At 42.0% G+C, this 27185-nt stretch overlaps 2 protein-coding genes and 2 long non-coding RNA genes across 6 annotated transcripts; 3 read left to right on the forward strand and 1 right to left on the reverse strand.

Annotated features, from left to right (window-relative positions):
• The first annotated feature begins 2265 nt into the window (after nucleotides 1-2265).
• LOC125296434 lies at nucleotides 2266-7524 on the forward strand. 3 transcript variants are annotated; one of them, XR_007193752.1, is made up of 4 exons: nucleotides 2266-2906; nucleotides 4376-4767; nucleotides 6029-6169; nucleotides 7486-7524. It is a non-coding gene; the product is annotated as an uncharacterized LOC125296434 (long non-coding RNA). The 3 variants fall into 3 exon arrangements; XR_007193753.1 differs by having other exon boundaries at nucleotides 6105-6169; XR_007193754.1 differs by having other exon boundaries at nucleotides 2266-2626.
• A 71-nt stretch (nucleotides 7525-7595) lies between these two features.
• On the forward strand, nucleotides 7596-8101 carry LOC125296433. The gene is made up of 2 exons (XR_007193751.1): nucleotides 7596-7634; nucleotides 7761-8101. It is a non-coding gene; the product is annotated as an uncharacterized LOC125296433 (long non-coding RNA).
• A 5139-nt stretch (nucleotides 8102-13240) lies between these two features.
• On the forward strand, nucleotides 13241-14565 carry ptger1c (prostaglandin E receptor 1c (subtype EP1)). Its single transcript, XM_048244867.1, has 2 exons — nucleotides 13241-14149; nucleotides 14329-14565. Exons 1-2 carry the CDS (start codon nucleotides 13241-13243, stop codon nucleotides 14563-14565), a joined length of 1146 nt encoding a protein of 381 aa, XP_048100824.1.
• Nucleotides 14566-20520: 5955 nt separating this feature from the next.
• On the reverse strand, nucleotides 20521-27185 carry trim35-13 (tripartite motif containing 35-13). The gene is made up of 6 exons (XM_048244720.1): nucleotides 26752-27185; nucleotides 25956-26051; nucleotides 25631-25861; nucleotides 25461-25483; nucleotides 25208-25326; nucleotides 20521-24264 (listed from the first exon to the last, which is right to left on the reverse strand). Exons 1-6 carry the CDS (start codon nucleotides 27145-27147, stop codon nucleotides 23726-23728), a joined length of 1404 nt encoding a protein of 467 aa, XP_048100677.1. The 5' UTR covers nucleotides 27148-27185; the 3' UTR covers nucleotides 20521-23725.

Here is a 27185-nt window from a genome sequence, read left to right on the forward strand (position 1 = left end):
TTATAATCATGGCTATCTCTCTCTTTACCAGTTGCCACTTATGTCTGTCCTCTTCAAAAAAATTTGGGCATGGCACATTTGGCAGCATTTCCTCCAATACTTTTCGCCTTTTTACCTGGCTTTTCAGTCCCTCATGGCATCTTTCTACCATCCATCCTCCCTGACGCTTTATCACCACGGTAGGTCCGCCCGGGTTGGTATCTGAGAAAAACTTTTTTGGGAAAGACGGGCTATATGGACCCAACCAAATTAACTCTTCTTGGGAGGGAGAACAACGCATGCAGAGGCTGCGGTGTTAGGCATAGAATGCGAACGTGTGTAGCCAACTTTAAGAGAAGATAGATTAACGTGACAAATGCCAATATTTTTCCCTCGACCGCCCAAAAGTGAAGCGCCCACGGGGAATTCTCCGATTCTCCGATTACCCACTCGGGCCTGGTTCTGTACCAGATGTAGATTTACTGCTTGTCGCAGCATCTAATTCAGATCCCCGAAAGGCCGCCTCCCAAATCGTTTTCGTCGGTACAAGAGACCAGATGTTTCGAGGCTGATAACACAGTGACCAGCTAGATCATGGGATGGTGCTACAAAAAAAAATAGAAGAATAAATATGCGAGTGAAATACATTTTAGATTCGATCATAAAACCAACCAGAAACTCTGACAAACCATTCAGTTCTTTTACAATGTTATCAGCACTAGTGTGCGTAGTAGTAGGCAGACCCCCACATGAAAGGGGTCTCAAACAATACACTCAGAGACATGCCCGATTAAACACCACCCTACAAAGTAGGGGATCATAGACTATCATTTTCGGCCACCTAAGACCTCCATGATTTCAGTTATAAAGGTTACATCACAATGCGTGGCGCCTAGCTAACACATTTTTCAACCAAAACCACTAACAACATGCTAAACAGGTTATTGGCTATGCTAGTAGCATACTATAAGTTTATTTCCAGCTATTAACACTCCTATACATTTCATACAAAGTTTATCACATAACACATAATAATAACAACAAAACACACATATGGGTTTGGGGCCAATATGGCCGCCCAGGGGTTTGACATCAGTCACATGACACTACATCCAATATGGATGCCAAGGGGGGCGTGGCATTGTTTGACAACAGACACATGACTGTCACATGACTTTACATCCAATATGGCCGCCCAGGGGTTTGACACCAGTCACATGACTGTCACATGACTCACAAAACAATAACAATAACAAACAACACGTGGTGACAACCACGTGGCTAATTTGCATAAAAAGGAGGCGTGGTTATGACGTGATTTATGACGTTTCAGGGGGCGGGGCTTATTTTGACAGATAGTTCAGGATAATTACTACTCGTGTGTTTTCTTCCTACACCTCACGGTAAGCTATTTCTTTGCTCTGATTGGTTAGGTCTATCCAATTGAGTGCAGAGGCATTCCCCCCCTGTATCGGTTGAAACACGCCCCATAATTATGTCCCAATGGAGCAGTATCAGACTCATATTCTGACTAGAATTGAGTATACGTCAGGCTAACAAAATATTACATTGATTGGACAACTGCATGCAATCTTTAGTGCAGTGTCAATTTTCTTTAAGGAGAAAACCACAGTGCATGCAAAGTAACTCTACCAGGTGGCAGCTCTAACAGCTCTAAAGCTATACAGTGCATATGGAAAGTATTAGTATAAGTAGGGTTGCCAACCGTTCCGTAAAAAACAGAATTGTCCTGTATTTAAAACTCAGGGCAAATCCATGACAGATCAGTATAATAAACTAGACTATGAACGAAGAATGCATTTACATGAGATAAAGGGAAACTTTGCTGCTGACATTTATCCCTCCCAGTTTGTTTGTCATCACTATCCCAACAGAGAATGCACTTTTTTGAGCCCCTGTGAGTCACGTAGGCCTACTGTATATTACGCTGATAGTAGTGTGAGATGACATGTCTTTGTCAGAGTTTTGAATCTGTGTAAGATAAACAACTAGGCTATAGCCTACTTGCTGCTGAGACAGAAAAAAGCCAGAGATAATATAAGGCTTCACCAAATTCAGAGATATGCTTCTGAAGCTGTTTGTGATGTTCAAAAGATATTTTTTCTGTGATATCTGCCAGTTCAGTTTTATACATTTTAGAGTTGTTTGGTTTGAGTAGAATATAGGCTACAAACAGTTATTTCTTTAAGTGTTTTTGCATCGAAATTATTTTTGTTTTGCCCCGGATAGAAAATGAGTAGGCTAGAAGGCTTCATTAATTCAATACAGAGCCCGAGCGTCATTGCAAAAAAAAAAAAAAGTATACCGTGAGAATCTGCGCTCATTTGACCAAGTTGTGCACTTGTTTTACTCAATTATGATCTCATAAGAGTGACATGACACTGTCATGAATGTGTCATAAACAAGTCATAAACGTTCATGATATAACGCTTCTGTTATTAAGGGTCATTCGGTTTTCGTCATAAAAAGTTAGGTTTAGGGTTAGGGTGTTAGTTTAAGCTAGTTAGCTATGTTAGTTTAAGCTCTCGATCTTTTTAGCTAGCTTACAGGCGAAATGCTAGTATTTTAGGACATTGGATTACATTGTAAACCTAGCTAGACAGCTAGGCTACATGCTGCAACACAGGTATGAAATATATTATGTCTTATTGACCTTGTTGTTTCTATGAACATGAATTGTTGTTTATAGGCAACATCAAGTCAACATCATCTTAATCGAGGCATAAAGACCCCTGGATATCTTCATTAAGTACTTAAACTTAAACTAGCTGATTAGCCTAATTAGCTCGCTTGCCACCACTGGCTAGACACTGCAGTCAAAAGGTTAGCGGTTTCGCCGTCACGCCCCCGAGGCGAAGTTTCGCTGGCCGAAAATCACGAGGTGTTTCGCTGTGTGGAAACCCACCGTAAGTATACGTAGTTCACAGCGCTTCACTTTTTCCACATTTTGTTATGTTACGCAGCTCAGTGCATGGTTTCTTCCACACAAACCGGGAATTGTGGCCAAATAGTTCAGTCTTCATTTCATCAGACCAGATGATTTTACTTCTCATGGTCTGAGAGTCGTTCAGGTGCTTTTTGAGAAACTCCCGGCAAAACATGGCTTCTATCTGTTCACTCTACCATTGGCCTTATTGGTGGAGTGATGCACTGATGTCTGTCCTTATTTACGCTTCTCTCATCCTCTCAAAGGAACTCTGGATGTAATTCATAGTGACCATTGGGTTCTTGGTTACCTGTCTGACCAAGGCCCTTCGTCCCGGATTACTCAGTTTGGCTGAGCCATAGACTGTACAGTATGGGCTGAGCGGCCAGATCTAGGAGGACTGTTGGTTGTTCCAAACTTTTCCATTTGAGAGTACTGGAGGCTATTGTGCACTTGGGCACTTTCAATGCTGTAGACATTTTCTTCTTTCCTTCCCCAGATTTGTGTCTTTACAGAACTCTGTCTCGCAGGCCTACGGACAATTCTCTCGACCTCGTGGCTTGGTTTTCACTCTGACATACACCATTAACTGTGAGACCTTAGAGATGTGTGCCTTTTTAGTTTAGGCACAGGTGAACTCCAATCAAGTTGTAGAAGCATCCCAAGGACCATTGATAGAAGTAGGATGCACCAGAGCTCAATTACAAGGGTCATAACAAAGGATCTGAATACTTATGTAAATGGAATAATTTAGTGTTTTATTTTTTATAAATGTACAAAACATTCCAAACACCTGTTTTTTGTGTTGGAGTATTGTGAGTAGATTGATAACAAAATTAATTGGATCCATTGCGGCAAGCAGCAGATTTCGTATTGTTCGCTATGGCAGCGGAACAGTTGGAGCCGAGTTGGAGTGACAATGACGGCTTTCTCGCTGCCGCTTCGTTATTTCTTTCGTTATTTTTATGATCCCCGCCTAAGAGCTGATTTATTTCTTGTGAGGTAAAGAATAGATATGTTGAGACAAAAAAAGGTTTGGGGTAGATAGCTAGTTTGGTAGCTAGTTTGGAAGTTCCAACTGTGTGTAATGTAGTTAGATATTAAACTACTTGAAAGGACTGAAATCATTTTGTGCAGTGTGTTAGCCTGTCCAGCTATTGAAGAAAATCACTAGTTGCTCAGCTTAGCTTAGATGAGTAATAGGTTAACTTACAAAAACAGTACCATAAAGAATAAAGTCATGTAGCTGGCTTGCTAACTTGCAGTGACTTTAAATGACACACTATTAAAAGACAGGAATTGTGTGAGAATGTTGTACAATTTAAATCAGTGAGTTTTAGTTGTTCAATTGTTGACTTAATCCATGATTATACTATACATATTACAAGAGAGTGAAGACACTGTTAAACATATTATCATATTAATATGATTTGTTCTGTTTCTTTATAGTGGTACTGGATGCTGACAGACAACCAGAAAAAAACGATGAACTCTGACCTAGTATTCACCCAGCTGAATATTGCAAATTGCTACTATATTTCATAATTTCTTTATGCAAATCGTATTTCGATCTTACTTCACTGTATTTATTTATTTATTTATTTATTTATTTATTTATTTACACATTTACCCACCCCCCAAAATATCAGACCACTGTACTCCTTGTTTAATCGTCTAAAAAAGTGGTGAGGTTATAGAGGCAGTTGGAAAAGGGAAATGGAAGTTTAACAAGGATGTTAGAAGACATAGTTGTGCACTATGTGAAGTCTGCCAGTCTGAGGCCGGGATCAGGTCCAGATATTACAGAATCAGCTTCTCAGGTCAAGACAAATCAAGTCAAGGTGAGATCTCTGCTTTATATCATATTAACAGCGTGGGAGCAAAAGCGTACATGTGCCAGGTCCCACTTCCCCGAAAGCATCTTAAGCCTAAGAGCGTTGTAAAGTCTCTCTTACGAACGTCTTAAGATTTGCCGACTGTTTCCCGAAACCATCGTAGCTTAAGAGCATTGTGAAAACACTCAGATCTAATGAGTGCTCCAGAGTACTCGTTACCGGCTAAGAGCCGCCTTAACAGTACTTCTCACTGAGGTCACCAACAGGACATACAGAGGAATTACAACTTAGAATACATAATCCAATTTACGTTCCCATTCTTTATTGTGTTTACCTGTGATGAATCAGATTTTAGCGTGCAAAATAGCCTACATTTAATGGTCATAATAATGTGATGAAAAGCGGACAAAAATGCAATCAAGTTATGAAACGAGACGTTGCCAGAATAGTTTGACATTATCTTTGCTAAGTGAATATTTTATTAGGCCTATGAGGTAAAAAGCCGAGAAAGCAACATGTGGTTTAGTCTGTAGCCTACTGCATCAAAATCTAAGCCTACACATTTCCTCTCTTTCTTACTCGACTTCTTTCTTATCTTCAAACGTGTTCTTAAGTGGCACCGCGAAAAATTATTGCATGGTGCAACAATCTAATCTTAAAATAATTACAATTATTTATGTCTCTGTGTGGTATATAACCTACTTGGGATGCTTACATGCAGATGTCAAAGTGTTTCTATTTTCGTATTGATGTGAATTAATGTGTAGATCCGAAGTTTAAATGGTAGGCCTATAGCTGTGACGTGCAGTCACCTGACATCACCGTCAAATCAGAGGATATTTCAGAACTTTTAACGTGGACAGCTCCCCTTAAGAGCATCTTAAGAGCAGTGCATGCGCGTTCACGCTACGAGCATGTTCGGGAAACAGTCGGAAAATCCAAACGAACGATCGTAAGATGAATCGTAGAAAACCCTCTTAAGAGCGTGTCTCCGTCGTTATCAGGGAAGTGGGCCCAGCCCTCATGCCTCTCCTGCATATCTCATGAAATACAGTGAACATGACTTAATCATCACTATTTGTTGGGGAAATGCAAAATGCTATAACAACCTAGGAGGCAACCCCCGTGTCTGCCATGCTTTTGTGTTAGCATAAAAAAGTGATTGGATTTGGAGTATCAGCCGTTGGGTAGGGTACCCTTTTTATTGTTCAGAAATATTTATAACAATGACTTGTCTGCATGCTTGTTTGCTGGGTGAGCTGGATAGTGGATCGTTGTTGTTGCTTTGCCTTCCCCTGATCACTCCACCTGAATTTGGCATCTCTGCATTCCCCACTGAACAGCCATGGCTACAACTGGAGATGAAACTACTGGGCCTTCATCACCTCATGGAGAGGCACTGTTAATGGTAACACTTTATAGTACATAAGAATACTTTTCCCTGCAGTGATGTGACAAAGAAATTAAAATGGAATATCCCATGTTAAGTGACTCAATATGCAAACAAAATGATGGATCAAATGAGGACCCATTTTAGGACAAAACAATGAATAGCCAGATTGGTTACTTCAGACACATGCAAGTGCATAGGACCAGGCTTCTCTCAATGTGTATCTTTCTAAACTATCAGGGTGCTGGCCTGAATAGTCAGATCAAGTAAAGTAGGATGGAGGCCGCACCCTGCATAAGTTGACTTTTATTTGAACATAACAGTAAACGTATGCATGGTGCCTACTCCTACTCCCTCCTACTTTACTTACTTCAGACACATCACAAAAGTGCATATATTATTAAACTAGATGTACCGCATAGCGGTACAAAATATGACCGCCGCTCAGTCCTGTACATCCGTTCAGCGAAAATAAATCACACTTCAATTTGTCTCCATATTTTACTCCATCCCCCACTCTTGAAACTTTTGTGTATGCTTGTTTGGCATGCCTGAGTGTAAAGCGGCTGCACAGAAAGTAGCCTACTGGTGCTGAAAAGGTGAATAGATTGTAGAATAGCCAAAGAAGATGTAGCATTGTTATAAAACCTTTAAAATCTCTAAACAATCACAACTAGGGCAGTTCATCACAGTTCATCCATTGCAACTGGATTGATGAAAGGTCACTTACACCTGTAGGCTACATTGTATTTGGGAAAAGCAAAAGGTATCAGCATAATGTTATTTATTTATTTATTTTTATGTATTTATAAACAAAAAACATCTCTGTCAGTTCCATGCCGTTTTCAACAGCTATCAAAACAAAGGTCATTTTGGATGGATGGATTTTTGTGAATGTTTCTTCTTCTACATAAGATTTTAGTTATCTTTAGTTCATGTAATACTTTATTGTCAATGCACAAATTAAGTAACAGTAGTCTGAAACGTTATTGTTAATGCACAAATTAAGTAACAGTAGTCTGAAACGAAATGCTGTTTTACATCTAACCAGTGGTGCAAATAACTGACATGTCCAAATGGGCCTTGATGAAATGCGTCGCTAGACTGTTCATACACATTTTAACGGGCTAGTTGAAGAGCTTTTGTCCGTTATTGTTCGTGCAAATATAGGCTGATTCATGTTCCCTTGCATTGTGTAACTGAGGTCCATGGCTAGTCTGGCTTTCATCAGACCAAGCTCAATCTTTTAAGAAATCAAAAAATAAATAGCGGGCAGATCAGGCTGGGTTCAACATGGGGGGCCTTACAATAAAATAATTTATGTGTCCATTTAGTGACGTACACCAACAAGGATTCCCGGGACACTGAAAGACCGGGGTACACAAAACTTGGTGGGCATGTACCCCCACATGGATAGCATGGAACCGTCATTTTTCGTTTTGATCTGTAGCCCCCCCGCTGGACTGGACCCCCCGAAACGAGGGTAGGGCAGACACAGTTCTCTGTGAATATCTTGACAAGCAAGTCAGCCCATATATATATAAATAAATATATATTATTTATTTATTTATTTATTTATTTACTTAGCTTTTTGCCTTTATTTGGTTAGGACAAGCACTTGGACCCGAACATGGTATGGACATCATGCTGTAGTGTAGTTGTGCCACAGCGTCCCCCAACAAGCCAGTCACTTCTGAGGAGAGAGAGCTCTAGATCTACTGGTGCTAGACTTTATAGTACATAAGAATACTTTTAAGACTCCTCTCTGGTGTACTGATCTCTGCACCACATTCATTTCACAGATGATTACATGAAGTTTTGACTGCACAATTAAAGGATGATTTACCTCAGCCATTGGGAACAGCTCATCTGAAGCAGACGAAATGAACTCAATTTGTCGATGATTTTATCCAACTGCATATAAATTATATTAAATTATGTTCATTTGAAGTACGTTGTACCTTTTTCAGGATGTTGTGAAATAATTAAAAAGCTAATTACTTATTTGTTTTTTTCTGTCTTGAACTAGTAGATACACAGTGCTCTGTATATTATATCTGTTTTATCATTGCATCAGGGCTCATGGTATTCCAAACCAACTGCAAAAAAAATCCCATAGGTTTGAAAGATAACAGGTATTCTTCCCCCCAAATGATCTGAAACACTTTGAGACGGCAGTACCAGCATGGTGAGATCACATTAGGGCCTATTCATCTATTTATATGAAGCAGAGCTGGTTTTATGTCATTTGAAAGTATGATTTCAAATGCGACACTAATGTGTACAAACGTCTAAGTGACAGACCATCGCATTGGGGTATTATCATATAACCACTCCTACTCCCTAAACCTGCAGTTCTACCAGCAGGCGAAATGAATAAGGGGGTGCGTGGGGGCTCTGATGCGCTCCGTGGGGACCGCCGCTGCGAGTAGAGAGGGATGTGAGGCTGCAGACAGAACACCGGATCCGGTGTGAGGATTTAAGAGTCCCTCTGCCCCCTCCTGCAGGGGTTCATCAATGCTGTCTGCCATTTCCAATTCATTTCTAACCATTATCAGCCGCTCGCCAGTCCAGACTGTACTGTATGTCAGTCAGGTGTCCAGAGAGAGAGGGAGCAAGGCAAAAGAAAGAGGGACATCATGAGAGAGAGAGAGAGAGAGACTGCCTATCGACCTCCCTTCAAATCCCATCAGGACCTGCTGGCTCATGAGGAGAAGCGGGTAGAATGAGAAACACATTTTAAAAGAAAAAGAATCCATGCATGTATCTGGTGTTACAGCTGCCATGAGCAAACCAGATTTCTCTCTCTGACACACACTCACGCACACACACAGCCTAGGGCTTCAAAACAGTCAGGTCTGGCCTTGGGCCATAATCATTGTAATGATGTTCCCCAAACTGATGACAACATTAGTCTTGAAAGGTCACTATTTAACCAGTCTTGCCTTTTGCCCCCGAATTTCATTGTCATTAAAATATCTTGCTTTCTGTATGCACTAAGGACCAGCTTTCTCTGTTAGCACCCGTCCAAAAGCTGAGCTGAATTACATTTGCAGTTTCCTCACTCCTGCAGTGCACAAGCCAAATCAGAAGACAGTGGAAACAGTTTGAGTGACTTCAAACAGCTCAAGCACAGCGCCAAGGTGCAGGTTTTAAAAATGCTTACAAAGTGTGTCCAAAGGATGGAACAGTCACACTAGATTTAACTCTAGTCAAGGACCAACACTTTGGTTCATTAGTATCCCAAAAATATATTCCACTATTTGAGTCATAATCGCAACTTCTCAAACCTGCTGCTCAACATAACAGCCTCACAATATTGCATTCATGAAACTTTATGCAGTCCTGGACTAAAGTCATGTATTCCTTTGCTCTATGTTTTGTTATATACAAATGCCAATGTTGTCCATGCTACAGGCAGCTCTGTTATGACAAATATTTTCCAGTTTCCATGAGTATCAGAAGACACAGTACACTATAGGGCTGCAAGCAAGTCAGCAGTTTATTTCCAAAATTTCCTTTATTTTACCACATGCACCTTTAAATTAGTAAATCACTAGCCCCTATACCTACAATGTCCCATTATTTGTCATAGATGATAAAATTAATAGTCAATAGACAATTTCCTAGATGAAGGGGGTTCAGACACCAAATGGAGCAGACTACCACATGGATCCAACAGAGTACATAATGTAACTAATTGTGTTCACAGCCCATGTCTAAAATAACGTAAGTGTTGCGTTTAACGGAAATTAAGAACAGTGATTGTGGCACCAGAGAGCTAGAGTGGAAAGGAAAAGAGAGGCAGACAAGAAGAGAAAGAGGGAGAAAGATAGACAGACCAAAATAGATCAAAAGAGAGAGAGAGAGAGGAGAAAAATTAACAAAGAAAGAGAGAGGCTGACAAGAAGAGAAAGAAGGAGATAGACAGAGACCAAAACAGAGAGAGAGAGAGAGAAACAGATGAAGAGAGAAAGAGAGAGGCAGACTAAGAGAGGCTGGGATGTGCGTGGGGATGGTACTGATGATGAGAGGAGGATTCCGGCTGCAGTCGGGAGCATCACAGAGCGGAGAGGGCAGCAACACAGACACAGGAGGCTGAGTTCGGACCCAAAGGTGAGTAAACAAATTACCTGGCAATCTGTCATCACAGAATTCATGAAGGAATCACGCTTTGTTTCAGATTGTTGTTGTTTTTTTGGGGAGGGGATTTAGGTGTAAACAAATGTCTTTGTTCAGTTTGTCATTTGTCTGTTCGCAGATGGTAGTATTATGTGTATTCATTACCTCGCCAGATCACATACATACTTATTTACCACTGATGGTTTTCAGTATAATAGTCATTGGGCTGTGTGTGTGTGTTGTGTGGTGTGGTGTGGTGTGGTGTGGTGTGGTGTGTGTGTGTGTGTGTGTTGTGTGTGCGTGTGCATGTGCGCTCGCGCGCATGTGTGTGTGTGTGTGTTGGGGGGAGGGGGTGTTAGGGTGTGGCAGGGTAGCTAGGGTGTGTGTGGGACAGAAAATAGGCACATTCATGTTGGCGAGAAAAACGAAAATGGCCTTATTGTTTGGCTTAAATCTGTCAGCACATGTGCCTAGTCTGATATCAGACAAATTAAAGGTTGGCTGTTGTTATGTGGAGCCTATCAAAGAGAATCACGGAGCCATAATTAAAACGGTTCAAACTAGATGTACTGCAGAGTGGTACAAAATATGACCGACGGCCCGTCCTGCACATACTCTCCACAAAAATAAAACAAAAAAACAATTTGTCTCCATCTCCTACTCCATCCCCTACTTTTGTGTATGTAAATGAGTGTGTGCATAGTGTGTGTTTGTTTTTGAGTATATGTGTGCTTCTGTGTGTGTGTGTGTGTGTGTGTGTGTGTGTTCATGCCTGTGTGTGCGTGCCTGTGTGTGTGTGTGTGTGTGTGCATGCGTGTGTGTGTGTGTTTGTGTGTGTAGCTGATATAGCCCCTCATGAACGGAATCCTATAGGCCCTACGGTTCTGGAGATATTCACAGAAAACATTGGGCCTGGTGCGGCGGATGGGCGACGGATCAAAATGAAAAACAAGGGTTCCGTGTCATCCTTGTGGGGCTACACGCCCACCAAGTTTCATGCAGCGCGGTCTTTCAGTGTCTCGGGAATCGTTGACAGAAATTAAAAACAAAATTTAAATTAGAATTATGTGTTTTTTGGCAGGACAACAACGATGAGTAATCTTCCTCCTCACTTTGTCTGAGACAGGTTTGCAAATTACCTGTTCTCCCCTCACACCCTTGCCTTCATGTTATTAGCAGAGGCAGACAGAGTACACAGCTTCATTACTTGAGTAAAAGTACAGATACCCTTTGCTAAATTTTAGTACAAAGTACAAGTAAAAGTACAACAGTCAGATGTCTACTTAAGTAAAAGTACTGAAGTACTTGTTTTTAAAAGTACTTGAGTATCAAGAGTAGCCTACATTTTCTAAATATGAAAAATTGTAATGTTAATACCTTGGAGAATGTAAAAGGAATTGAAAGTAAAATCAAGTCATTTTCATCTTTTTACCATGTTGACAGGGATGGGCAGTAGTTCTAATACATGTATTTAAAATACGTACAGTATTTCAAATACAAAATACTATTTTGTAATTGAAACACTTGTAGCGAAAACTATCATTAACTTGTTCAGAAAATTGAAATAGTCTGGCGAGGTGGGGCCACAGGTTGGCACATTCCCGGGATGGACCTGCTGCGTCTTCATCCATTTTTCGTCCATGGTTTCGTCTCTTATCTAAATCTGACCATGGAGTTGACTTTGGCGGAAAGCTGAAGGTGATTGCTGATAGGCTGTCCCAATCAGTGGCGCCTGCACAACAACAAATTGAGGGTTTCCGAGATTTTTCTTTTTTCCTTTTTTTTGTAGAAGTAACGGGTACTCACGGTTATGGATAGAAATGTAGTGGAGTAAAGAGTACAATATTTGCCTCTCAAATGTACTTGAGTAAAGTCATGAGTACTCCCCAAAAATGATACTCGAGTAAAGTACAGATCCCTCAGAATTTTACTCAAGTACTGTACTCAAGTAAATGTACTCCGTTACTGTCCGGCTCTGGTTATTAGGTTGTCTTGGTGCACTCCCCAAATTAATTTCATTTGTGTCCTTTTTCCATCTGTGATTGTCTAAAAACCTTTGAGCTTCAAAGAAAACTATATAAACTGAAAACTGAGAAGTCAGTCAGTGTTAGAGAAAAGCTATGAATTGGAGCTGCCATACAATCCGGTTGTTATGTTGTGATGTAATAATGTAATTGCTTCCAGAGCCGCTCGTTTTTTCCCCCATAGACAGTAAAATAAACTATTTTTTCCCCGCTATAGCTGATAAGAAATTTGTCATTCAACTACTCACTTGCTCCCTCAACCTAACAAAATTTTCCGCGGATGCCTGGATGTTACCCTTGATTATGTAATTTGGTTGCACAGTAATTACTCACTAATTACCCTTACAGGTTATGGAAACCGGCTGGTTGCGCTTGTAAACGTTTTTAGACGTAAAAGCTGTTGGGCCTGTGATGTCGATGAAATGTTGATGAAGTGGGTTTAGGGGTGTAGGGTCGGGTGGAGAACGTTGGGATGTAGGGGATGTAAGGGAGTGGGGGAAAGAGAAACAAGCACTGGGCTCTCTGGCCTCGTGAGGACATCATGAATATCAGGACATCATGAATACATATAGAGAGGGTGTGTGTGTGTGTGTGTGTGTGTGTGTGTGTGTGTGTGTGTGTGTGCGTGTGTGTGCGTGCGTGTGCGTGCGTGTGTGATTGTGTGTGTGTTTGTGTGTGTGTGTGTCTGTGTCTGTATCTGTGGCTTCATACCTGTGTGTACGTGTCTATGAATCCATGTACATGATTTTCATTCATTTCACCATGGAAACTAAGACGTAGGGTTTTCCTTACTTCTGACTTTACCCCAGTGGTGCTCTGGGTTATAATGTGGACTAGTCCCATCACCCACACAGCTTCATGTCTAACATTCCCTCTCATCTCATCACCAGGGGCCAGAGATAAACACTCACCGTATCTTTGCATCTCTAACCTTTAGCAGGCGATGGCATTCAATGACTGCTCCACATCTCCCCTGGACATCTTCTCCTCTCTGGAGCACCCAATGTCCCTCTTGGTGGCACGCAATCGCTCGCTGAACACCACTTCCTCTCCAGGAGGTCATCCCCCGCCGGCCTACGCCATGTCCTGTCTCAGCATGAGCCTCGGCGTCGTGTCCAACCTCATCGGCCTGGCTGTGCTGGCCGGTTTGCATGCGCGCTTCCGCCGCAGAGCCAAGGCCCCCTTCGTGCTGCTGGCCCGCGCCCTGCTGCTGACCGACCTGGCGGGCCAGCTGATCACGGGCGCGTTCGCCCTCTACCTGCACCTGGAGCAGCGGCAGGGAGGGGGGCCGCCGCGCGCCGAGACCGCTCGGGCCTTCTGCGGGATGTTCGGCGCCTGCATGGTGTTCTTCGGCCTGTGCCCGCTGCTGCTCGGTAGCGCCATGGCGGCGGAGCGCTGCGGGGGCATCACACAGCCATTCCTGCACGCGGCGGCGGCCACGGTGGGGCACGTGCGGCTGGTGGCGCTGCTCCTCATGGCGCTGGCCCTCGGCCTGGCGGTGCTGCCCTTGCTGGGCGTCGGCGGCTACGCGTGGCAGTACCCCGGCACCTGGTGCTTCCTGCCCGTGCACGGGCGGCTGACCCCGGCGCACGCTGCCCTGGCACTGGTCTTCGCCGGCCTCGGACTCGGCGCACTCCTCCTGTCGGTGCTCTGCAACACCGTGAGCGGAGCGGTGCTGCTGCTGGCCAGGAGGACGTCGCAGCTGACAGCCAGGCAGTCCATCGCCGCCGGCACCAAGCACCGGGGCCCTGCCAACGCATCATCTGCGGGCATGCGCTCGTTGGACGTCGAGATGATGACACAGCTGGCAGTGATTAATGTGGTGTCATGCGTTTGCTGGTGTCCTTTTCTGGTGAGTAGAGTCCTTCACAGTCTTTTCACAAGGATGCCAGGAAATCAGCCCTACCCAGTCAAAGTCCTCTAGTATACCAAATCAAATGTATGACAAGAGTATATTAGTCTGACTCTGACATATATGACAAACAAAAGAGAAACAGGAAATGACTCTGGCTTTGTCCTCTGCTTTATCAGATCTGTATCCTATTGTCGGTTGGAAAGTTTCTTTCCGGCTCCCTTTCAACATATCCAGTGCGAAAGCACGAGCAGCAGCTTCTGCTGTGTCTCCGGCTGGCCTCCTGGAACCAGATCCTGGACCCCTGGGTCTACATCCTGCTGAGGCGGGCCGTCTTGCGCAGGGTCTGCTGCCTGCTGCAGCCCGACAGGTTCCTTCTCCCACAGAACAGCTCCAGCACTGGATCCCACAGATAAAATGCATTTAGTCTGAAATAGCCTAGTTGGTAAACGCACATGTAAATGCAAAATTTCAAAGCAATGTGATGTAGATCCATTAGGGGAAAAAACTGCCACACATATTGGTACACAACAAAACTGAAGTAATTAAATGTCACACCTCAACAAAGATCACTTTAAGAATGTAGGCAGACTCTAACTGTACATACACACCGCTACCGACTTGAGCTTCCAAAGAAGCTTGGGTCGCCCTGTCAAGGACACTTGTCAAAAAAGTACAGGGAAGCTTTGGACGCTTTGGTCTATTCCAATTGGTTGCTGGTCGTTGGTCGCTAAACCGCATCACAGCTCATTACCATAAAGTTGACTTACTTTCAACTTTCTGCTTGACGCTCAAGTCGCTCAAGACGCCCAAAATGTGACGCCGACGGATTTGCTGCTTCTTGCAGCTGAGAGAAGCCGGCTTCCATTGAAGATGAATGACTTCCTGAATCTTTGGAAGCTCAAGTCGGCGGTGGTGTGTACGTAACTGTGTTTTTTTCACTTGACATGTGAAAGTAGTTGCTAATTCACTGAATGTATTCAAACAGAAATGTGCCAAAAATGTGAACGCTGCATTTATCATAATATTAAGCATTAAATTTAAATTAAAAAATAAAGCGAAGAGCAGTTATATGCCTGGCCCCTTACATTCTCAAAAATATAATGGACATGTGATAATCTATACCCCAAGATGAAGTACTGCAGTGTTTCCTCATCGTTTATTTCAGCATGGCGGGCCCCCACGATTTAATTAATACCGCCACAGTATCAGAATCAGGGCAGACGCACATTTGCTTTTTAAATAAACCTGCGACGTATCCTCCCCTGCTGGCTGCCACTCACATTGCAATTTAACAATAAGTAGCCTAAACTAGTCAGTGGTTATTATGGCCCGTCTAGTTTCAGTTCACATATTATATATTGTATTGATGTAGCCTATTTAAAGCATTAACTTTCTTGTCAGTCTCTTCATTTAGCGGTGCCACTGCTTCAGAATTAGGGGAGACGCAAAATATTGTCCGGAGGCATATTAGCCTAGGCTAAATGCCCTCCGCAGGTTGTTGAAAATTGCAGTTTAAGAATAAACAGCAATGCTAATCCGAGGTACCTGTCTAGTTTTATTCCATAAATATATTGTTTTTCTAGACGTTAGTGGCATGCGCTATCAAGAGCTTCCATGTGCTACGCATGTTTGTCAACATCGCAAAAACTAAAATTTTCGCACAACTTGGTGGAAAGGTGTAGCACAGGCCACGAAAAACCCATTAATTTCTGAAGCTGATCGTATAAAGTATTTCCCATATCGTAGTCTATAGGCCTAAACTTGCTCGCAACAACAGCAAAAATGAAACTGGAGAGAGGATGTCTCCGCGAAGACACCGCTGTTACATTAGATGCGCACTCAATCGCGAATCAACGCAGTAAAAAAGCAACGACTGCTGCTAGTAACGAAGGTAAATTGCAAAACATTTTGTATGCACTCGCGGTGATGGCCTAGTATGCCTAATGTGAATCGCGCACTATAAAGTAAAGGAGATTTGCACCAAATAAAGGCAGTATTGTGGGTTGTGTTTTTACAACGTGACAATGTGGTTTAATGCATGGGTTAACCTGACGTGAGTCAGACAGAAGATGGGCCTGTCTTAGTTCCTGAATCCTGTCCCTCTCAAGTCACGTTAGGCTAAATGGTGTGATTAGCAACTAGAATTAAAAAAACATCCAGAGAGTGACACCCGACCAGTTTTTTATACTAACATTTTTTTTCTTCGGGGGGGTAGGGGGCACTTTGTTTTACCATGAGTACAGTGAGGTACTCTCAGAAATGATGGTAAAGACATGCCAATAAATGTGACGATAATTTCACCTGGCGATAATATTGGCTGCCAGCTTATTGAAGGTCTACCGTTATCTTTTCCTGTCACTATTCACTACAATGCAACTATTCAAAACAATGCAGACTGTAATTATAAATCATTGGTGATTGTGAAATGAAAGAGAAAACAGAAAAAGGAAAATGTTGTTATATCTCCCCTTTTTGTTTTCAAAAAGGACTGTCTGAGTGTGCAGCCAGAATGACACCAGGTTAGTTTTGCTTTCACCAGAGCATACTGAATGTTGTGTATACTAGGCCTGGCCTAGTTTAAAACACCATAACAGAAAATAATGGCTTATTTGATCCACTAATGTTGCAAATGCACTCTCCACTCAGACACAATGGAAGCCAAAGCATCTAATGCAGTGTAGTCTGTCTCACCTGCTTTAATGACACTTGAAACCTGTTTGAAATTCCTAACGGAGCCTGCATCTGCCTGGTAAAACAAAATAGAATTTCCGCACACCGAAGTAGCTCTCAAACTTTAATTAAAAAGAGCAACTTTTCGACCCCGACAGGAAGCCTGCATTAGCCACCCACCACCTCTCAGTACTCCTGCATAGACATTGGCATCTCCATATAGATAGATAGATAGATAGATACTTTATTGATCCCCAGGGGAAATTCAAGGTCTCAGCAGCATACAGACAACACAAACACATTCTTTAACAGCAGAAAGAGTAATTAAAGTATATAATATAAAAACACAACTAAGCAATAAGGACAGTAGAAGATAAAGAATATGCTAAATATACTAAAATACAAATTATACTAACTAACACTTAAATACAATATATAAAAATATACTAAAATACAAATTTTCAAAAATACAAATTATACTAACTAACACTTAATCTAAATCAATTCTAAGTATCCACATAGTGGTGATTAATCAATCAGAAGCGCTTGCAATGACTGAGGCAGGGACTGAGCCTGTGATTCTCTGTGCATAGTAAGGTATGGTAAGGTGCTCTAAGGTGCTCTGTGTGAATGAGTGTCATGGTGGTAGTGCAATGGTGATAGTGGTCATGGTGATAGTGCAAATGAGTAAGTCCAACAGTGCAACAATGCAGAAATAAAGTAAAGTAAAGTCTATATATCTATATATTTAACTATTTAAGAAAATGTATAAGAGTGGCCACAGTTCGGCTCTGGCATGGAGGGGGGGTTATGCATATGTGCTAATGTGCTAATATAGCACGCAAACAGTGAGGCATAAAGACAGTGGTAAAAGTGGCTAGTGGACAGACAGTATCCAAACATGGAGGGGTGAAGAGGCAGACAGACTATGCAGAGAAGTCTATCTCTCCTCTTCCCTTAAGTGAGGCATTGAACAGTTCAATGGCCCTAGGGACAAATGACTTTCTCAGTCTGTCAGTTGTGCAAGGCAGTGAGTGAAGTCTCCAGCTGATCAGGCTCTTCTGCTTAACAATAGTGCTGTGGAGTGGGTGACACTCATTGTCCAAGATGTTGATCAGTTTGTTCAGGGTCCTTTTGTCAGATAGTGAAGTGATGCACTCCAGTTCAGCTCCCACTACAGAGCCAGCTTTCCTTACCAGCCTGTCAATTCGCCCCGCATCCTTCTTCCTTGTGCTTCCTCCCCAACATACTACTGCATAGAAGAGGATGCTGGCAACAACAGACTGGTAGACTACTGATATCTCCACTTCGGTGGATCACACTCCTGCTTGGATCTATGAAGCAGCCAATGGAACGTGGATGCAGGTCTGAGATGTCTTATTCTGAAGCCTAGTGGTCAGGGTTGAGGGGGCTTGGCCTTGGGGGGTGGGGGTGGTTGTTGACCCTCCACTTGGCCAGCCAGTCCCCTTCATTCCGGTCAGGGCAGAGGCAAGAGTCATTAGTTTGGGCCAGCAGTGGCATAATTTACAGCTGCTGAGGGCATCTGTCGTTTGGGGTGGGTTTCTGGAGATAGGCAGAGCTGGCTGACACTGGGTACACCCGTTGATTGATAATGTTCATCTATCAGTTTACACTTTGTGTGCGTGTGCGTGTGTGTTTGTGTTTGTGTCTGTGTGTGTCTCTCTGTGTCTATGTGTCTGTGTGAGTATGTGTTTGTTTGTGTGTGTGTGTGTGTGTGTGTGTGTGTGTGTGCGCGCGCGCGTGTGTGAGAGAGAGAGAAAGACAGAGAGAGATTGTGTCGTGTGTGTGTGTGTGCCATCTATTTATGTGTCTGTGTGTTTTGTAGAAGACAGCCAGGAGAACTCTAAACACGGTTACAGACACGCATTGGAAACTAACTGGAACTTTCTCGATCCGCCTTGAACACATTTTTGTGACGCTCTCGCCCTCCTTTCAGAACGTGTTGACAGCAACAGAATAGCGAACATCAGCGTACCTGTCCTGAGGCATGATGTATTTCCTCCAAATGAGGCTTCAGCACTTCTCTTCCACTCCCCCACTGTACACAGCTTTAAAAGTGCATTCCAGGTGATTGACAGAAAACTAAACAAAGCTTTTCTACTGAAGCTTTGCATATACTGGAACAGATAAGATCTTTGGAAGGGAAAATATAATGCATACAGTACACAGGCATTCCCCACTGAATGATCCACTCTGTGTAAATCCTGCATGGGTTTAGCAACTCACCAACTTTGGCTTAGTGCTCATCCTTGTGTCAGGGAAGATCAGGTTGAATATCCAGCAAACTGTTCTTGTCACTCAAACTTTTTTTTTTTTCAGATGTTATAATTGCCAGTTCCAGTTCTTGCAATCACCAAACATCAAACAGTCTAGAGTATACTGATTATATTAAATCATAATGGGAATATTACTATCATTGCAATTAGTATCAGTTCTATTACAAAAACAACTCTGCCTCAGTGTCTGTCTGCTGATGGTAGTCTTTGGCAATCGTGCCCATTGAGAGTCAGTTAGTTGAGTCATCACGTTTTTATGACGCTATAGAATTTCTTATACAGTATGTATAATATTACAAACATATATCTCTCTCTCTCTCTGTGTGTGTGTGTGTGTGTGTGTGTGTAAAAGTGAACTCTCAGAACCTGCCAAGCTCTCTTGATCCTTGCAGATTGCTTGTTCTATATTTATGTTTCTGGCACCCCTGGTCTTCCCTAAGCTCATAGTGATACACAGTCCCTGGTGGAGTCTTCCTCAGCTCCATAGATTTATATACTTCACTCATTATGAACTATGAGTTCATAACAAGTAAAGAATTCAGAATAATCAGAATTATTCATCTGATAAGAATTCATCTGAATTAATCTGATATTGTTCTTCATCTGCAAATTGTATTCATTTCTAATGTCTTGATGTCTGTTAAGTTCACTACATCCTCTGACAATACTAAATAACAAGAGAATAACATTAGCTGTTGCTCTTAGGTGCAATGTTTTTTTTTCTATGATAGTATTTCCGATGATATGTAGGCCTATTGTCTCTGTGTCCTTGTGTTTTGTATTATTCTTCGTAGCTGATATCCTGTGTGTTGGTACAATGTCTTCTTAATGGACTCACTGCATGAATTCTGCCAGCCTTTTCTCATCAGTCAAAAATCAGACACAACTAAGAGTATATACGGATATGATGAATAAATCCTGGCCTGTAATATTTTTTTTTTTTTTATATTATTTAAAGGTACTCTAAGCGATGTTACGCGGTTTCTAAGCTAAAACATTTTTTGTCACATGTAGCAAACATCACCTCACCATAGCTGCCTGTTCCCTCACTGTAAAAAACACGGCCTCTGTGGACAGCCCAGGCTCCAAAAATGGCAACAAAAACCTAGTCCAGCCTGGACCATAAAAACATAACAAACTGTTCCGGATAATCACAGACTATGCGTGTTTAGGAGAGTTTCCATTGCACGGGAGGGAGGGGGTCAGGGCGAGGGAGCAGCGAGCTAGCTCTCTGTTGTCAGAAGTGGCGTTACCTAACATCGCTTAGAGCACCTTTAATAAGCTTACATTTAATTAGTGATGTGAATAACGATACAGATATGTTCTTGTTTTTGAAGGAAAAGCTAAATGTTTGGCCATTAAAATAACACCTTATCAATCAAAAAACAGTGTAGACATTGATAATGTTATGAATGATATTTAATGCAATATCCACAAAGGTGTACAGTGGCCTATCATCAGCAACCATCCATCCTATGTTACAATGGCACATTCTGTCTGCTAATCAATGTTTATCTTTTTAAAGGTTAACTGATTATTAAAAAAAAAAAAACAATTGCAATATGTTAGCACAGCATACAGACATACAATAGCCATTTTTGGAGTATCTGTACCATCATCTATGGTGGTTTTGCACACAAAGAACTTCCTTCTGAAACATCTCAATCTGTTCTTGTTCTGAAAAATGTGGGCTGTTTCATGTGGGAAATAATCAAGAAACTGATGATTTCATACAACACTGTGTGCTATTCCCTTCACGGAAGAGCCTAAAATGGCTTTAACCATTCTAGAAAAGGGTATGGAGGCCTCAGTGCAACTGAACAAGAGGACAAATACATCTGTCTAGTTTGACAAACAGATCCCAGGCCTCACAGGAGGTCCCAAATTGGCAGTTTTACCAGAAAAACACCAGTGTCAACAGCAATAGAGAAGATGACCTCAGTATGCCGGCCTTCTAGACAGATTTGTAAAGAGAAAGCTCAGAATTTCTCAGACTGGCCAATAATGAGAAAGAATTGAGTTTGGCAAGAGAACACAGGCAGAGGGAGAATGATTAGACATTGTACAAGATGAAGAAAGGCTTTCACTAGCCTACAATGCCTGCCTTGCCACACCCTGCGGAGGGCGTTTTATTTGGAGACAATTTCATCCAAAAAGAGGACAGTGACCTAAAGCACAGCCCAGAACTATGCAAGAACCATGTAGCGAATAAGCAGTCAGCTGGTATTCTGTCTGTAAGTGGAATTTAAATCTCTAAGTGACCCCTGGCTTTTGAACAGCTATGTATGCAATTTAGATTTGTTTTTACTAACTTAATTTAAGTCAGTGCATTTTGTCATCTAGTGGTGCCAGGGCTGTTAATGGAACAGATCAACCAGCAGGGCATCCAACTTATCTTCAGGGTGATTCAGCCTCTGCCTGACACAGCCTGCTGAAGCAGCCCACGGTATTCATTATTCAGAGGTTTTGCCCTCTCATTCACTGATTGCAACACATACACAGACAAAGCTGGGCCTGGGCATAGACAAATAGAAACCCTTTAGCATCTGTGAGTGCACTATCTTCCCTGATTGCATCAGTTGCACCTACAGGGTGTTTTTTTAATGATTGTGTCAACTCTGACATCTCATTTTCAAAACAATTAACACACTGTGGCCAAAATTACACATTTTGCTTGCAAAAGACTCGCATAAGACTCTCAAAATGTTTAAATCATAAACATTAAACATAAAAAAAGCTTATTTTGCCTTTAAACAATACAACTTGTTGTCAAATCACTGTGTGCTTTCAATCAATTATTACACAATGGACAACACAATGCAAAACATTGCTTTCAATATGTTGAGTTTCATACTGAAAAACTGTGAAAAGACAAAATGTATTGAACAAAAATAATTGTATAATTGTATTCATTCCCTCCAACTGCCATGTAAGACCAACAGTAAGCACCTAGACAAGACAAATTCATAAATTGAACTATAACTTGACTTGTCAACTTTTGTACTGTTTTCTTTGCCAAAAAGGTGAAACAGTAGTTTTCATAAATGTGCCTTAGATCCATGCTTGAAATAGCAACACAGAACAGATGGTATTATGGATAATGAATTATTGCTGATTGAAGAAGAAAAGAGTTTCACACAGAGACATAAGAACTTCATAATTGTGAAAGCAATATCGATTAGCTGTGAATATATGCTTTTCATTTGTTCAACACAGTTAATCCAATAGAGCTTGGAATCTTATATTAAAATTGTGTTAAACCAATGAAAAAGTGTTTCAACATATTTGCAAGAGATGACGTCTGCTGTGCTAAGAACATATTGCTAAACAAGTGCTAAATATCGAAACGTCAAAATATAAAATCTCATTGGCCTCTTTCTCTCGAGTTAGGTTTGAGGGTTATTCTTGTGTATAGCTCACTCTGAAACTGGTCAGCTAGTCAGTGTCATGAGATTAACTCTGTACACTTTACCCCCTGAGTCCTTTAGGCTACTAGTGACTAGTTCACTTTAGAAGTAGATGTTCTGTGAGATGCACCTTTTACCAAATAATGTCCCCTGTTTGGTCTCACAAGTACTTGTGGACATATAGTCAATCAAAGGTTTTAAGTGATTGACAACACATTGTCAATGTTAGCTTCGTTAGTTATGTTAGCCAACAACAGTGGTTAGAAATTATAATCAAAAGCCTAAAACAGTCAGTAACAGTTTCATCAAGACACTCATTCTATGTATCCTTTGGGTGAAGTAGCTCTGGACTTTGATGTTTGATTTTTGTACCCAGTTTTATTACTATAAGCACACAGGCTTGAATGACCTGCACTTGAAATGACCTCAGAGTGTGAAACAGAGTGTGAAACAAGTTACAGACTGATTCTGACAGTTGGATTGAGTTCAGGGAAACAGTTGAAGATTTAAGACTGAGTGGAAAAGAAGAACTCTGTAAGTGATCACTAATGTGCAGACACCTGACAAAGAAATCAGCACGAATGTTCATGAAGCTCTGTGGTAATGAAATCCAGTCACCTAATAGCAGACAATAAGCAAAAATATATCACAAACAAAACAAAACATTACTACTACAGACTATTTTTGACAAACAAAAATAGTCCGTTCTCATCAGTACTCAGTGACCATGCATACAAATGGATTTGAAAACAGAAACAAAATATTTTTTTTCCAGATTAGTGGTTACATTCATCATAAAATCTTAATCGTCTGTTATTATACATACTGAATGAACTCTCATAATTTTGCCAGGGATTGAGAATGAAGATGGATGTGTGGTATTAACCCTGAATTATACTGAATATCTAACTATCTCTATTCTCTAATAACCAACTTTAAACCAAAATCCAAATTATGGAATTTATTCCACTTGATATGGCCTACATAGCTAGTAAACTTTGCATGTTTAGTGAATTATTTCTCACGGCATTATTCTGCCTTCTTCACAGGTATATTTTTTATTGTCGATTTACTTGCCTCGGCAGGGAAAGCACTTTCGGGTAAGTGCTACATAAATGAGAAGTGACTTGATTTGACTTGACCTGACTAATGATCAGAAGAAGTTGCAAGATGCATGTAGGAGCTTCTGTGGACAACGTCTAGCGGTCCACTGTCACAGACAGCCTGACAGGCATGACCCTCAGGGGGTGCTCCTTGCACGCCGAGCAGAAGTATGGGAAGACGCTTGGGCTGATGATGTCAGTGAAAGAGTAGAGGGGCGTCCTCTCCCGTGGGTCGTAGAATGTCACCTTTGACCTGTCCATATCCAGCATCACCCGGATGACCAGCGGGTCCTTGCTCATCGTGAGTGGTGACCATGGAGCCGAGCAAGCCTTGTACTCTCCATTGCGAAAGCGAATGGTCCAAAAGCCTTCTGTGGGCGTCAGCACGTGCTTGCCCTTGCGGTTGATGGACGCGCTGGCCACCCCGATCACCCAGTAAGTGTTGGCCTTGACCTCTACGTCCCAGATGTGCCGGCCCGAGCTGTAGCCCTCCGAGCCCAACATCTCGGCGCTGACGTCAAAGCGCTCGGGGTTGTCGGGGAGCTTGAAGGTCTGCGTGAGGCACTGCACTGTGGTCAGGTCTTTGGACAGAAGGAAACAGTGCGCTGCTGTGTTAGGGTCCAGGGTTACAGGAGCTGGGGTAAAAAAAAAAAAAACATAACGTTTTGGTATCAACCAGGGATGTAGTGGTAAAATAAGAGGTGGGTAAACTATGAATTCTGTGAGGTGGACTGCGTCATGCGCAGTGGGTAAAGTGGGATTTGGCAGGTGGGGGAACCCTAAAGTCCAGTGTCGGTGCAACGGAGAAAAAATAACCCACCGTTGGACAACATATTGAGTATCGTGGTGTAGCAATACTTTTTGGACAAAAATTGCTAGCTTCTTGGTCACCTCTGTACACACGAAAAATTAACTCACCATTTAATTTAACAATATCATCGCGCTATATCGTTGGTATGAAGTGGAAGTTAAGGTTATTGTCCAAGTGTACATATTGTGAATGTGGATAATACAGTGTGATTTTTTAAGGCTAAAAGTAGCAATTGGTGTCTTTTGAAAGGTGGATAAACTCTAATAAGAGGTGGATAAACTCTATTTCTGAAATTTCAGAGGTGGATAAACTGCGTTTACTAGCCTCCACTACATCCCTGGTATCAACTCGGGATGAGGTAAGGGGAAGGCAGTGCCGCATGCTTAAGTATTCTGGTGGGAGTAAATTAGTTTTGGAACATTGTCTTTTCAAAAGCACATTGGATTGAATTGGAATTGGAAGATGATGGGGCAATTTCCTCACCTGAACGCTCCTAGAAATTGTGAATCATTGACTGGTGTGAAATGAAAATCTTGAATTTTCTTTGGGATGTGACAATGTTGTAAATGTGATTAAGTCCTATGGCAGTGGAGCATTCTTCACAACATAAACAGGAGAGAAAGGCAAAATACTGGGAGTGAAGGATACCAGGTCCTCTATCTTGTCATTTTGCAATCGTGTATGCCTCTCTAAAAAGCAATGCTGGCAGCTTTTCTTTCTACACAGTGCTCCTGGATTTGATTATCTTTGATAAGAACACCACTCACTGAATTTGACAATATTCTTCATTTTCTCCCAGACTTTGAATTTCAAAGAGCCTAAGTGCTTTGCGACATCAATAAGACATCCTGAGAGCACCTCTGGATTCAATGGTTCACGCCAGGTTCTGTAACAATAAATATGCAGTGTCAAACTTTGCATTACTTAATATTTAATTGCAGCAAAAGTGATAGTGTCTTTGTAGCTTAATCACAAATATGACTCGTTGAAACCTTAACTGGCCTGTGTCATTTCCCATACCTTTTAATGGTGTCTTTATAATTCTATGGAGAAAAAGAAATTAATTTTTATTTAGTTAGGAAAATTAGTGTTGTTTCCAGGCAGAGCATATAGTGGGAGATTACAATACATAACAGCCAATCCCCAAGTGAGTGTTTGGCATTTTTAAAGGAAGCTCTTGGTTGTGTTACCTTTAAAAATGGTATATCCTCTGATCTCATCTCCTGCTCGGCGGTTCTGATTGTGTTTGCGACACAGGCCAGCTCAGTGGATATGTCTGTAATGCGGTCGTTTACGATTTGGCTCTTCGTCTTCTCCTCCTCTTTTAGGAGCTTAATCCTGTCAGCTTCCTCCTCCCGCAGGAAGTTGTAAATTGACTCAAACTCTTCCCTAATTTGTTTCTCGGTGTGCTCCGCTTGAGCCTATGAAAACATTGTTAATTGTGTCAAGTCAACTGTGAATGTGCTACAGATATCAGTACTTTGAGTTTATTTTAATAATAAAAAAATTAATTACCTTTATATGTTCTGCCACTTCATCAGCAGTCTTTTTGGCTTTTGTGTAGAGTTTCAGCTTCTCTTTGAGTGGTTTCAGTGCAGTCTTGAGCTCCTCCTGAAAGGCATTGACAACAGCACATAGCTTCTGCTAAGAGTGAAGCTGACCTGGAGCTTAGCTTTCAGCAATGTTTACAGAGGGTTGTTTCGAATGATCACATTACCTCGTGTCTTTTAGTAAATCACAACGGGGTGATAAAAAATAAGGCACAGAATTCACAAATGGGCCGTCAAGGATCACTGGTAAGGTGACAGCCCAAATAGCCAATTACACAAATTACTGTAAAGATTTGAGTGTGTGTTGAGATTAAGACTAATGTTTTCCAGTCCCAACGGAAGAGTAGGTGAGGGCAGCTGGCACTGCCAAGAATGCGGCGTCAAGCACTTGAGAAAGCACAGGGAGGTCTGATTTCAAGAGCACTGCTGAGGCCCTTACATGAACCCCAAAATATGAACCTATTATTAGGTATATAAGAGACGCAGCCAGGCATCTACAAATAACATACTGTCTCTATGGATCTAATATGAAGGGCGACGTGAGTTTGATCAGCATTGATTACAGTGCTATGCTTGTTTATGTTAAATGGCTCGACAAATGACAGTGATAACATCCAAATAACCAAACTGTATGCACGTAGGTTACGTTTTGAATCCCTTTCCAAGTCGTATCCTGGTTTTGCAAAAAAGAAGAGGCAACACCAGGTCATATTTCTGTGGATGGTCGGTTGGTCAGATTTGGGATAGTTGTGTCAACTTACCTTACAGTCATACGCAGCTTCACCTAAAGAGTACAATCTGTGACCTGCGTGGCGGGGTGCCGACTTGCAGACCTCGCAAGCAGGCAGCAGTTCCTCCAAGCAAAAAAGAGTTAACGTACTTCCATGCTCCTGGCATGCTCGAGGATCACCCTTCTTGCGCTCCAGGATGAAAGACTGGCAGGTCTTCTCCAGCATGGTATTCACAACCAGCTGGTCCATGGAGGAAGAAAGGCAACACAAGGGGCAGACGCAGTTCTCCTTGTCCCCGTCCCAGACACCCTCCAAGCAGGATTTACAGAAGCGATGCCTGCATACCAGGACCACGGGCTGCTGTAGGATCTGTGCGCAGATGGGGCAGGACAGGTCGTCCTCGAGCCTTGAGTATCGGGAGGCCATTACTCCTGAGTGGTTTTAGCTATCCCTTCTGGAGGTCA

The sequence above is a fragment of the Alosa alosa genome, chromosome 6, assembly GCF_017589495.1.
Source record: "Alosa alosa isolate M-15738 ecotype Scorff River chromosome 6, AALO_Geno_1.1, whole genome shotgun sequence".
Lineage (NCBI taxonomy): Eukaryota > Metazoa > Chordata > Actinopteri > Clupeiformes > Clupeidae > Alosa > Alosa alosa.